This window comes from Phalaenopsis equestris, unplaced genomic scaffold (assembly GCF_001263595.1).
Source record: "Phalaenopsis equestris unplaced genomic scaffold, ASM126359v1 Scaffold000002, whole genome shotgun sequence".
NCBI classification, from domain to species: Eukaryota; Viridiplantae; Streptophyta; class Magnoliopsida; order Asparagales; family Orchidaceae; genus Phalaenopsis; species Phalaenopsis equestris.
The window spans coordinates 17,949,958-17,963,118 of NW_018164444.1; the positions used below are offsets into that span (position 1 = coordinate 17,949,958).

Here is a 13,161-nt window from a genome sequence, read left to right on the forward strand (position 1 = left end):
CTAAACATCTACTCTCCTAATCGGATCATCAGAAGTCGACGTTTAATGGGACCAAACCAACTAAGATGAACTCTCTCTAATTTTGTCCGTCAATGGAGCTACATACCAACCCCATCACGAAGATATTCATTTCTGATTTTGTCTCTAAGTGTAAAGCCACCCATCCATCTAATCATTCTCATCTCGGCAACACTTAACTTAGTATTATGCTTCTCTTTAAAAGGCCAACATTCAGCGCCATAGAACATTGCAGGTCTCACCACCATCTTAAAAAATTTCCCATTCAGTCTAAGCGGTACTTTTCTATCAAACAAAAGGCCCAAGGCATTCCTCCACTTCCACCAACCAACTTGAATTCTACTATTAACATCTCCATCTATATCACCATCGCTTTGAACAACAGACCCGAGCTATCTAAATCGTTCACATCTTTTAATAATTTGATCACCCAAAGTTACACTTCTATCACTAGAGCTACTACTACTAAAATTACATTCCACGTATTCAATTTTAGTTCTACTCAAATGAAGGCCTTTAGACTCCAATATAGACCTCCATAATTCAGGCTTTTTCTCTCATCTCATACACGAGAAGGAATCAGCAAAAACATAAACCAAGGTACATCCTCCTGTAAATGACCAGTAAGACCATCCATAACTAAAGCAAAAAGATATGGGCTTAAAGTTTAAAGTTGATCCTTGACGTAATCCAACAGAAATAGGAAAATAATTGGTCAATCTTCTTTCAGTTCGAAAACAAGTAACAGCTCTAGTATACATATCTTTAATGACTTGAATATAAGTCATATCAACACTATTCTTCTCAAGAACTCTCCAAAGGATATCTCTTGGAACTTTATCGTAAGTTTTTGCTAAATCAATAAAAAACAAATGTAGATCCTCCTTATTATCTCTGAACTTCTCCAACAAATCACTCAATAAATCTATAGCTTCCATAGTACACCTGCCTCACATAAATCCTACCCACACATTTAATATTTAAAAATCTATTTTATATTCAATTACCCTCTCCCATTATTTTAAAGTATGACAGAATAACTTAATTGCTATATAATTTTGTTGTTATCATTCAATAACAACAAATTTCTTTACTTTAAAAGATATCACACCTTCGATTAAAATTTTTTTTTTTTAATTAAACTCATGTTCAAGAGGAGAACGGCTAACTGGAAAATAAGTTTGATGTAACCTTTGTCTTCCATATTGACATTTATCACCGAGTCCTACAAAATTTCTGCCATTGGTTTTCTTTAAAGCCTCCTCAACTTCTTTTTTACTAATACGGCGATAAAAATGAACGTTTTATTATTATTAACAATATTAAGATTACTAAGGTCGATCGTATATTTAAGTAACTTTATTAAAAAGTTTATCAAAATAACTCACTCACCTATGTTGAATATCATTTTCTAAGAAAAGTACTTTTTGATTTTCAACTTTAATACACTTTAATTGAGTCAAATCTTTACTTTTCTTTTCTCTTTATTTGTCTAGTTTATACATATATTTTTCACCCTCTTTAGTGTCTAATATAATATAAAGATCACTAAAAGCAAAATTTTTAGCGTCACAGATTGTTCTTTTAAACTCCCTGTGAGTCGTTTGAAATTATTCTCAGTTCTCTGAGCTTTTACATTTAAACTAATTTTTATAACATATCTTCTTATATTTTTATCTTTTCTTGCACATTATTATTCCACCATCAACTATTTTTATTTATAGAAACTTTTTCTTTTGATTCTCCAAGTAAGTCTTTTGGTACTTGTTTAATAGTGTTTGTTACTTTATCCCACAGCATTCACTTCTTTATGAACAAGATATCCAATAAATATGGGCAAGTAAATATTTGGTAGATTGGTAATTATCTATGCATTCCTACACATCATACATACTTGGAACCACATTTGGCAAGATAACAATCGTACATCATGTTTTATATAATATCCAAACCATATCATGTTGAAGAGCTTGAGTTATATGGGGAATGTTAATCACATCCATTGATTTACAGAATAGATTGTTTAATACCAATATTAGTTAGATCATTAATAAAAAAATTTGATGTAAATTGATTGTGTACATGCACATATGTGGCGTGCGTTCTGTTGGCTCTATTGAAATAGATAAAGGATGACTTAATGTTGAGCTTAACGAACCAATTCACTGAAAGTCATTATTTGTATTTCCATTTGACAGTAATACTTGCATTCCTAGATCTATTCCAACATATTACACTTGTTTATTGAAACCATCTTCTCCAAATGTTCAGTTTGCACAAACAGACAAACAAAAAACTATGAATTCGCTGATACTTCACAAAAATTTATCCCAGTGTCATAAAAATTTCATGTATGCAACATAACTGTAAGTGTTCCCAAAAAAGGTTATAATCACTCTATGTATTGTTTATGATTTTCAAATGTCACGCAACTAATATTATTATGTACTCCAGTTCAATCTATAAATCATCCTTGATTCTAAATGATTCATAGTTGCTATGATTACATTTAAAAATTTTGTGCCAGTGCTATGTATATGACCCCAAAATCATGCTATAATTATAACTTCGATTTTAAAGATCATGTTATTCATACAATCAAAATTCCAATTCATTTGATAGTTTGAATCATGCTTACAAATATCATTCCATTGCTAGGTATTAGACTGTAAAATCCATGCTATCATTATGCCTAAGATTTCAATGTTATATTACTGTCATGATTACAAAATGCAAATCTAAACTCCTAAAAATGAAGTGCTAGCATGAAAAGATGTACTCAATAAAAACAATATATGTATGTGCATGTCAAGAAATTAATAGTAACACAGTTGAACACACGGATTTACGTGGTTCGACAAATTGTCTACGTTCACAGAATTGCAGAGGATTTTTCTACTTGAGGAATTTACATCAGTCAATCGACTCGACTTATAAGGGGGATTTTTCACTTTCTTGCTCTCTCTTCTTCTCTTTCTACACTCGCTCATGATACTAGATAAGGTTGCCAATGCATCCATACATTTATAATTAGCATTTCTATCATATTCCACTCATGATACTAGATAAGGTTGCCGTTGCATCCATACATTTATAATTAGCATTTCTATCATAAACACTACAAGCATAATTGCTGCCCCACAGTACCAAGTAAGGTTGCATTGCCTAGAGGTGACTTACGTTTACACCATTGACATGGAGCATAATCAATTATATTTTTGTAAATATGATAGATGTCTAGTGTAGCTTTAAATACTTCGTTCAAATGTGTTATTCATGGAATCATAGAATTGTGCAGCTTAATAAGATAAATATTTTGTTCAGGATCATATGACAATGCATATGCATATTACATAAAAACGTAAATTTTAGTATCTTACAATTATCTTGAAAAAAATCGAAAATTAGCAGTTTGCTCATATCTTTGAAGCTTACTTGGATTGTTAAACACTAATATAAATTATTTTATAAAATGATAATATGTAATTTATATAAGATGGAACTGTCTATGTATTACAAGTTTGTCGCTTGGCACATTAACTTTTGATAAATGAAGATCAAGAACGTGGGGTGTCAGGATCCAGTCTAAAATCCTACTGGTGAATTAGAGCATAATCAATTATATTTTTGTAAATATGATAGATTTCTAGTGTAGCTTTAAATACTTCGTTCAAATGTGTTATTCCAGGGTTTGTTGGAATCATAGAGTTGTGCAGCTTAATAAGATAAATATTTTGTTCAGGATCATATGACAATGCATATACATATTACATATACATGTAAAATTTGGTATCTTACAATTATCTTGAAAAACATCGAAAATTAGCAGTTTGTTGATATCATTAAAGCTTACTTGGATTGTTAAACACTAATATAAATTATTTTATAACATGATAACGATGTAATTTATATAAGATGGAACTGTCTATGTATTACACGTTGGTCGCTTGGCACATCAACTTTTGATAAATAAAGATCAAGCATGGGGGGTGTCAGGGTCCAACCTAATAGCTTAGAATTAACTAAGTCAGTAACTGCAGTCGGACGGTATTAACCTCTTCTTTTTTTAACAATAATCCATCATAGCTTCCAATAATAAAAAGAGTCACTAAAGAAAATTACAAAGTACACAAAACAATAATCAAGTTTTACCAAAACAACAATATAGCCTGAAAATAAAATAGTATGCATTCCAACCAACAACAGTCCAACATTACTCAAAAATAACAGTGTAAGAAACTAGAACAATAACAAACAATATACTACCGAGTATTAGCAGTTTTCCTCTTATAAACCAACACTCTCCTATCAAAAATATCAATCTAGAGTATTCCCTGAGAGAAACAATTAATTTCAACAATAAATTCACCCCCACTTAGTGAGCAATTATAATTTTATCATGCATTAAATTAATATGCAAATGATATGCATGAATGTCCCAAAAAAATATGACTCATTCATTAATCAAAGTGTAAGCTTTCATTTTAAATTAACCATTCAAGTTTCAATTAAAGTATTTATCATTTTAATCTTTTTAAGAAGTCATATCAGTATCATCATCATACCCGAAGGTATCCAAAAAATTATAACTGTATGCACCCTCAAAAATTTAATGAGTATAACTATCATTGCCTTCCGATCCAGATATCCTTCTATTGCATCTTTCTAGCTTTAATTAGCAGTAAAACATACGTGAATAAATAATACTTGATAATTTAATTAACTGAAAATACCAAATAAATACTAACCTTAAAACTCTGGTCGGTTGTCCCTACTCACAAACACACGAGCTCCCTTTCTAGCACGAAGGCTCGACTTCTTCTCCCACACACAAACCACCACCTTTTATTATTCCTTCGCATCGGAGCCCACTCGAGTCCTCTCTTCTCCGCACACAAGGGCTCAGCCTCGCCACCTCTTCTCTCTTCTTCCCACACGAAATCCTCAGTTTCAACTTCCTACAAGAGCGTTGAATTCTTGGTAAGAGAAGCAAGTGAGAATGCCTCCTTCCTTCTCCTTCGCATGGAAACCATAAAGACTTCTTCTCCTTCGATTCGACACAAGGGGTCACTTTTCTCCCGGTCGAGGCATCTTCTTCTTTGATCAACTAGTGCACTATGCTTCCTCCTCTCGCATCGCAATCACTTGTAAGTTCCGTCAGTTCTTCCTTCTTCTCTGTCTTATGTTCTTGCTCTTGCCTCTCTGGATTGCTTCCTTGCTTATAGTGTTGTTTCGAAATGGGGCATACAACTGTTAAGTCTTTCAGTTCTTCCTTCTTCTCTGTCTTATGTTCTCGCTCTTGCCTCTTTGGATTGCTTCCTTGCTTATAATGTTGTTTCGAAATGGGGCATACAACTGTTAAGTCTAATAGTACAATAGAGACGTGTCATTTGATTATTGTTACTATCTTTATTTTTCTTTTCAAATATGACTCTTAAGTCTCAGTTATTACAATCTCTCATTCTTATAAAATGTCATCCTCGAAATTTGAAATAATTATAAACAAACATATCTCAAATGAAAATAGTTGTGGATATCTTCTCTATATATCTAAGGCTTTATCTCAAGTTGCATTCTTTTCTAACACATACCTCCATGGAATTTCTACAAAAGGAATCTCCCTGCTCCGTAGTTTTTTTTTATTTCAAAGTCTAATATCCTCTCCAGTTCCTTTATATATGTAAGTAAAAATATATGAAAAATAATATGTACTCCTTGCATATGAGCTGATAGACCTAATTTATAAGCCGTCGTCTAATCCTCTCCAAAATCTTATATAAATCTACATATCTGGAGCACAATTTTTCTATCTTTCAAAAAACTTTGCCCACCCTTCGAATAACTTTAATAAAAATAAACTCTCCAACTTCAAATTCAACAGGTTTATGCTTAGCATCATAATATTTTATCTGACAATCATGTATTGTCCTTAATCTGTCTCTGATCAATCTAATATTCACTAGCATCATCAATCAATTCAGCTCGAATGACCTTTCTTTCATATACTTCAACCCAACATAAAGGTGACATGCACTCTCTTCCATACAAAGCTCCATTTGAAGTTCCCAACACTAGCCTGATAATTTATTATTGTAAGCAAATTCTATCAAGGTTATTTTTGATTCCCATCCTCCACTAAACTCAATGACATATATCCTTAATAGATCCTCCAAAGTCTAAATAGTCCTTTCTGAGAAGAAAATTTGTACTAAAAATCAATATTGTGCCCACAGCCTCGTGAATCTTCTTCCACAATTTGGAAGTAATTATGTCATCACTGTCTGAAACAATAGACTTTGACACACTATACAATGTTATAATTTAAGCAATATATAATTTGGCTAACTTTTCAACAAGACTTGTTTTTCTAATGGGCAAGAAATGGGTAGACTTAGTCAATCTGTCAACAATTATCCAAATAACATCATGGCATTGTCATAACCCAAGCAATCCAATCACAAAGTGCATGCCAATCTCCTCCCATTTTACTCTCGAATAGGTGAAGGTTGTAATTGATCTCTCGGATGTTGATGTTGGCTCCACTAGCTAATATATAAAACTCTTTGGCCCAAATTGTGCGGCACTTCTCTTCAATCCTATCCATCAAAATATTTATTTAACTTAGTACAATTTGATGCTCTCAGGGTGAATAGTATAGCCAAATAAGTGTGCCTCCTATAGAATTTCTCTTCTCAAACTATCAGCATCTGAAACATAAATCATATCTTTATATTTGAACCGTCATTTCATATCTAATATATATTTCTCCAAATTTCCAGCCTTGATTTAAAATCGTCTGAACAGTGATATACATAGCCAGTGAGTCTTTGATTTTGGCATTTAAAGTGGACCAAACGAAAAACTGATTCAATTGAGCCAAATTGTCATCACCATAACTGATCATATATAGCTTTGGCCTCTCCAAATCCTTAATTAATCGCTCCTGTTGAGTGAATAAGCAGTTCAAATTACCTAAATTCTTCATACTCGGTGCTTCTACCACCATATTTGTCTTTTCCTAGTGATATTGTATATCTAAGTCATAATTTTTAATGAATTTTAGCTATATCCTCTGTCTAAAATTCAACTTTTTCTGAGTAAAAATGTACTTCAAACTCTTGTGAACGATAAATATCTCGTATCTAACTCCACATAAGTAGTGCCTCCAAATCTTAAGTGCAAATACAACTGCAACTGCTCCAAGTCATGGGTAGGATAGTTATTTTCATGATTCTTCAATTGTCTCCCAAGTTGCATAAGTACACACTCCAAACCCTTCAAAGATGTATCACTGAAAATCTGAAACCCATCTGACGCTGAAGAAAAACACAGGAGCATTCATCAAGTAAAATTTCAACTTCTAAAAAAACCTAATCACAACAATCAGTCCAATAAAATTTTATGGATTTTTGTGTTAACCTGGATAAAGGCATAGCTATCAAAGAGAATCCTTCTACAAACCTCCTAAAATAATTAGTCACACTTAGAAAACTCTAATTTTGACTTCTATCTCCTCAGGTTTGTTTATTTGGACAATCTTTTTATTGCAACCAATTATGACAATTTTTAAACAATTAATTCATATCTAAGTTTGTTAAAACTCCACCAAGGTTAATACAATCAGTTGTGCAGCAAAATCCTTTTCCATCAATAATTAGCCTCACCCCATAAAATTGATTAATCTCCATAGAAGTAACATGTAGCATTCCAATAGATAATATTACAACATTAAAGTGTTATTCAATTGCACCACTTTAACCAATTTTCAACTATAAATGAATGTGATACTCCTGTATCAAACCATATTCTTATTGGCATATTTTAAAGATATATGGTACATGTGATAACTTCAAGGCAGTCCATAGCTTCTTATTGTGAAAATGCAAAAATCATGGGTTGAACATTCTAGGTCTGACCTTGGATTGGCATTGATCCCGCGGACTTAGTTGCCCTAAACCTTTCAAAATTTCTTTGAGATGGTATAGCACCACTCTTAAAATCTGTTGGAGCCCTTCGTCCCAAGCTAGGGCAATTCCTTGGCATATATCTTGATTGTTGGCACCAAAAATAAGTGTTGGATCCAGAAAGATATTCACCTTTATGAAACCTTCCACACTTGTCATACTTCCCGACTTCAGTCTTGCTGCCAACACTGCTGGATAAGGCATGTTTAGCATGCATAATTCATGACTAGAAGGACTGTTTGCCTTGAGAGTTCTGATAAAATTTAGATCCCTCTAAATTCCTCCTCTTTTGAAAATCCCTGGGTAGCCTGTAAATATAACTCAATCCCCTGACCCTCTCCATCAAAATAAAGTAATCCTCAATCCCAAAAGGAAATAGTGGCTACCTAATCATATCCTTTAGCCTAGATAAAAACCTATGACACTTCTCAACATTTGAAACCAACTAAGCTGCATACCTCGAAAGCGTAGTAAACTCTAACTCTTACTGCAGGATCGAACGATACCCTGTACTAGCCTAAAAAATTTGCCCTGCATTTTTCTTCTGCTTGACATTGATTCGAACCAGTTTTTAAAGGTTGCCACAAACTCATCCCACTGCACCAAATGATTGGTTCTATCTCCAAACTTCTCTTGCAACAATCCTTGCTACAATCTTTTAGCATATACCTCAAATGCAAAAGTGGCAAGTGTAACCTTCATTTCTAATGAACAATACAACAGTTCTATAATCTTCTCAAAAGAGAGGTGGTCTAATATTCAATAATAACATCAAATATTTGTTCATCTAGCCTCCCTAATAAAGTTAGCTTGAAATGATGAGTTCTTAATCATCCCATTCATCGTGTGTGTATCAGTCTCAGTCTTATTTTGTCTAACTTCTTCTAGATTATCCATATTTCTGAACTAACATATCAAAGATATTAATATTCAATAAGAACATCAAATATTTGTTCATCTAGCCTCTCTACTAAAGTTAGCTTGAAATGGTGAGTTCTTAAGCATCCCATTCATCGTGTGTGTATCAGTCTTAGTCTTATTTTGTCTAACTTCTTATGGATTATCCATATTTCTGAACTAACATATCAAAGATATAATTAGACACAATTTAACACTTTATTTATATTGTCAATTAATTAATTTAATCAACCTAGTAGTTCTTTTTTAACATGATTCAAATATAAATGTTTTGATACTACTTTTACCACAAGCTAGCTTGTAGCTTAAAATTAATCAAGTCAAGAACTGTGGTCAGACGATATTTATATTTCTCTCTTTTTTTACAATAAATCATCCTAGCTTCCAATAACAAAAAGAGCCACTTAAAAAATCATAAAGTACACTAAACAATAATCAAATTCAACCAAAGCAAAAATATAGTCTGAAAATAAAACAGTATCGTAATCTAACTAGCAACGGTCCAATATTACTCGAAAATAACAGTATAAGAAGCTAGCCCATAATAAACAATATATTACCTAGTATTAGTAGCCCCTCTTTAAAACAATTCTCTCATATCAAACATATAAATCTAGAATTTTGTCTAAGAGAAACAATTAATTTCAATATTTAGTTTACCACCACTCAGTGAGCAATTACAATATTATTATGCATTAAATTAATATGCAAATGTTATGCATTTATATTCTAAAAAAAATGTGATTTTTTTTAAATAATCAAGCTGTAAAATTTCATTTTAAACTAATTCTTCTTGTTTTAATTTAAGTATTTAGTTTTTTAACTTTTTTAAAAAGTCATATGAGGGCCACCGTCATACCTGAATGTATCCTAAAAAACTAATATCTATATGTACTCTCAAAAGTTTATAATTGTAGATATCCTTAAAATTTTAAAGCTAAAGATACATGTTTATCATTTCTATTTCTTTTTTCATGCACGGGTATAATAGCTTCCCCAACTAGTAATATAAAAGGATAAATCCTAATTAGCTTAATTATTTATATTTCATTTCCTTTTTATTATATCTATTTACAATAAATGAATAACCATTTATCCTACCCGGTTTCATTTATTTTCAGTTCAAAAATCCTTTAATTTTCAACATACATATAATAAGAAAAGCGGGTATATTAAGACACTAATAAAATTCCTTTCTAAATAAAAAATTAATTTAAAACAAAGAAGAAAGTAATTATTTACCTTCACCTTATAAAATGATTCTTTAAAGTACTTTAACATGTTGTCTTTATCTGGATTCCTGTAATTAATTTAAAACATAGCACTTAATATCTATAACTTCGATTACATTTAAAGATTACTTTTAACTTAAATAACAAAATCCTAACCTGATTGATGAGTCCAACTATCCTTGCTTTTCAGTCCAAATATCTTTCTATTGATGCTTTTGCCTCCTCCTTTTATTCTTCCTTCACAATTGAGTTACTTAACTCCTCTCTTCTCCACGCACTAAAGCTCAACACGCCTCCTCTTCTCTTCTTCTTCCCACACGAAGCCCTAGGCGTCAACTTCCTACAAAATTGTCAAATCCTTGATAAGAGAAGCACGCAAGATTGCCTCCTTCCTTCTCCTTCACCGGGGAAATCCATAGAGATTTCTCCTTCGGTTTCGATGTAAGGGGACGTTGTTCTCCCGCTCGAGGCTTCTTCTTCTTTGATCAACTAGGGCACAAAGCTTCCTCTCGCATCGCAACCGCTTGTAAGTTCATTCAGTTCTTCCTTCTTCTCAACCTCCTATTCTAGCCCTTGCCTCTCTAGTTTGCTTCCTTGCTTTAAATGGTGTTTTAAAATGTGGCGACTCTTAAGTCTAACAGTAGAGACGTGTCATTCGAATATTATTTTCTTTATTTTTTTTTCAGTTATGACTTGTAAGTCTTAGTTATTACATGAGAGATTCACCCCTTCCATCATAATTATTTGTTCTCTCTTCAAAACATATAATTTCCTTGATCAGATGACTGAGAGAATATAAATATGATTGTTGATACAAAAAGCATGAAAGTTGCATGCAATTTAAATTGGTTGTTTACTTAACAGGAATAATAAATTAAAGATAGAGAAAACTAATTTTATCAATGGTAAATTATAATAATGAGAATGTTTTACTAAATCAGTTGACATTTCGGTCTACTTTAAAAGGAAGAATCAGAGTTTACTGGGCAGATGCTTTATTATTCAGAAAAAAACTTAAATTAAGTCAAGTCAGGCAGTTTAGAGGAAAAAAAATAGATAGAGATGAATTGCTAAAATACAAAGACATGATTTAAGTTCTAGATGTTAATAATTTTAGAAAACAAATCATAGAGTTACATTTGTCTGCTATACACTTCATCCAGAAAGCAATAAAATATATCAGAAACTTAAGAAAATATGTTGATGGCCAGGATTGATGTGAAATATTGCAGAATTTGTGGCTAAATGTTATACATGTAAATTAGTTAAAGTAGAACATCAAAAACAAAGTTGACAGTTACTTTTGTTGCCAATATCATAATGGATATGTGAGGAGATAGCAATGAATTTTGGTATTGATTTGTCTAAAACAAAACAAGGATGAGATGCTATTGAGATCAATATAAAAAGATTGACTAAATTTTTCAAATTATTGTCGATCAAATAAACATATCATGTTGAAAAATTAGCAAAAGTATATGTGAATGAGATTGTACAATTGCATGTGATACCAAAAATCATAGTTTCAAATATAGATGACGAATTTATTTTCAAATTATAAAAGAAAAGTCAAAAAACTTTGGGCATAAGGTTAACTTCCACTACTTCATTTCACATTGGGTCATCTGAGTTTCCTCTATATACATATACAACCAACTGTACAAAATTCTTTGAGCTTTTTGTTGTAATTTTCTCACATGTAATCTAATCTCAAGCGCTTAATCTTCACATCAAACTCATTCCCTCTAATTTATTCATTTTTTAACATGAAAATAAGTCATTTATTTCCAAAAAAAAAAAAAAAAAAAAAAAAAAAACTTTTTACCTTCCAAGCAGAGTCATAAATGAATATATTAAAATCAATGAGCAAATAAAGGATGCCATCAAGAATGACCAACAATCATTAATGTACATAAGCTCTAATTCCTTACTCTTAGGCTCACTTTCACTTGATGAAACAAAATTTCTTTATACTTTCAATCTTCACATAAACCAAAAGTCATGTATTTCAAATTTTTAAGATGTGCCAACTGAATGCAATTCCAGCATCCAATTCTTATACATGTCTCAATCTTCTACTTCTGGTTGTGGTTTTGCTCAATGAGAGAGAGGTTTAACTTTATCTAGTCTAACTACTCTTATATATTCTTCCAGAACATGAAATCATACTCTTAAACATTGTCAATCTTCATCTCACCATCCTTGGACACCATTGCTCACGTTTCCCTCAAGACCTCAAAAGCCCAACAATGAGAGCAACTGTTAGGGAAAAGTATGTAAGTGATAGCAAAGATGAAAACAGGACCAAAAAATTAATTTGCAAACAAAAACCAGAAAAACAAGAAACAAAAAAAAGTGATTGCACAATGACTGCCTGCTCGCAGCCTCGTCAAGAGAAAGATATTCCCTCTAGCCCAAAAACAAGTAAAAAAAATTAAATATAATTCAATATTTTTCACCACTATATTCACTTATCTTTTTCTTTCACCCTTTCATTCTCTCTTGAAATTTCTTTGGCAACATTCAACAAAACTCAAAACTCAAAAAACAAGAAAAAATATAACTATATAAAATACTATATAATTTAATATAAGATAAATATTAAATACCAATAGTACATATTCAAGCTTCGAAACTTAAGCTTCATTAATGTGTTGCTTTCATCTCTTTTCACTATCATCCATTATCTCACCACTCATATGCCCTCTGAGGTAAAAAAAAACAATAACCTTTTATGTTGAATCACCTCATCAGCCATCAACCCTTGGAATAATCGTCATTTCTTCTTATAAAGGCCTATGGCTTCTGATCGTAACATCCAACTCAGTGATTGTTGTCAATCACCCGCAAAAAAAAAAAAAAAAAAAAAAAAAAAAAATTTAATAAAAAATCCACTAAGACTACATAGGTTAGGAACCGCCTATATAATCTCTATCATTGTACCTAATTGAAAGAAAGAAAATATTAAGAATTGTACTTCAATACCATACAATTATCTCTTTTTATAAACCTTAAAGGTGATAGGTATA

At 31.7% G+C, this 13,161-nt stretch overlaps 1 protein-coding gene across 1 annotated transcript in view; it reads right to left on the minus strand.

Moving 5' to 3' along the window:
- Positions 1-8,186, minus strand: part of LOC110033016 (CDP-diacylglycerol--serine O-phosphatidyltransferase 2-like) — a 9,839-nt gene extending 1,653 nt beyond the window's left edge. Inside the window, exon 1 of the mRNA XM_020736885.1 lies at positions 7,935-8,186. Within this exon, the coding sequence (XP_020592544.1) occupies positions 7,935-8,186 (252 nt within the window). The remainder of the gene's footprint in view (positions 1-7,934) is intronic.
- Positions 8,187-13,161: the final 4,975 nt, after the last annotated feature.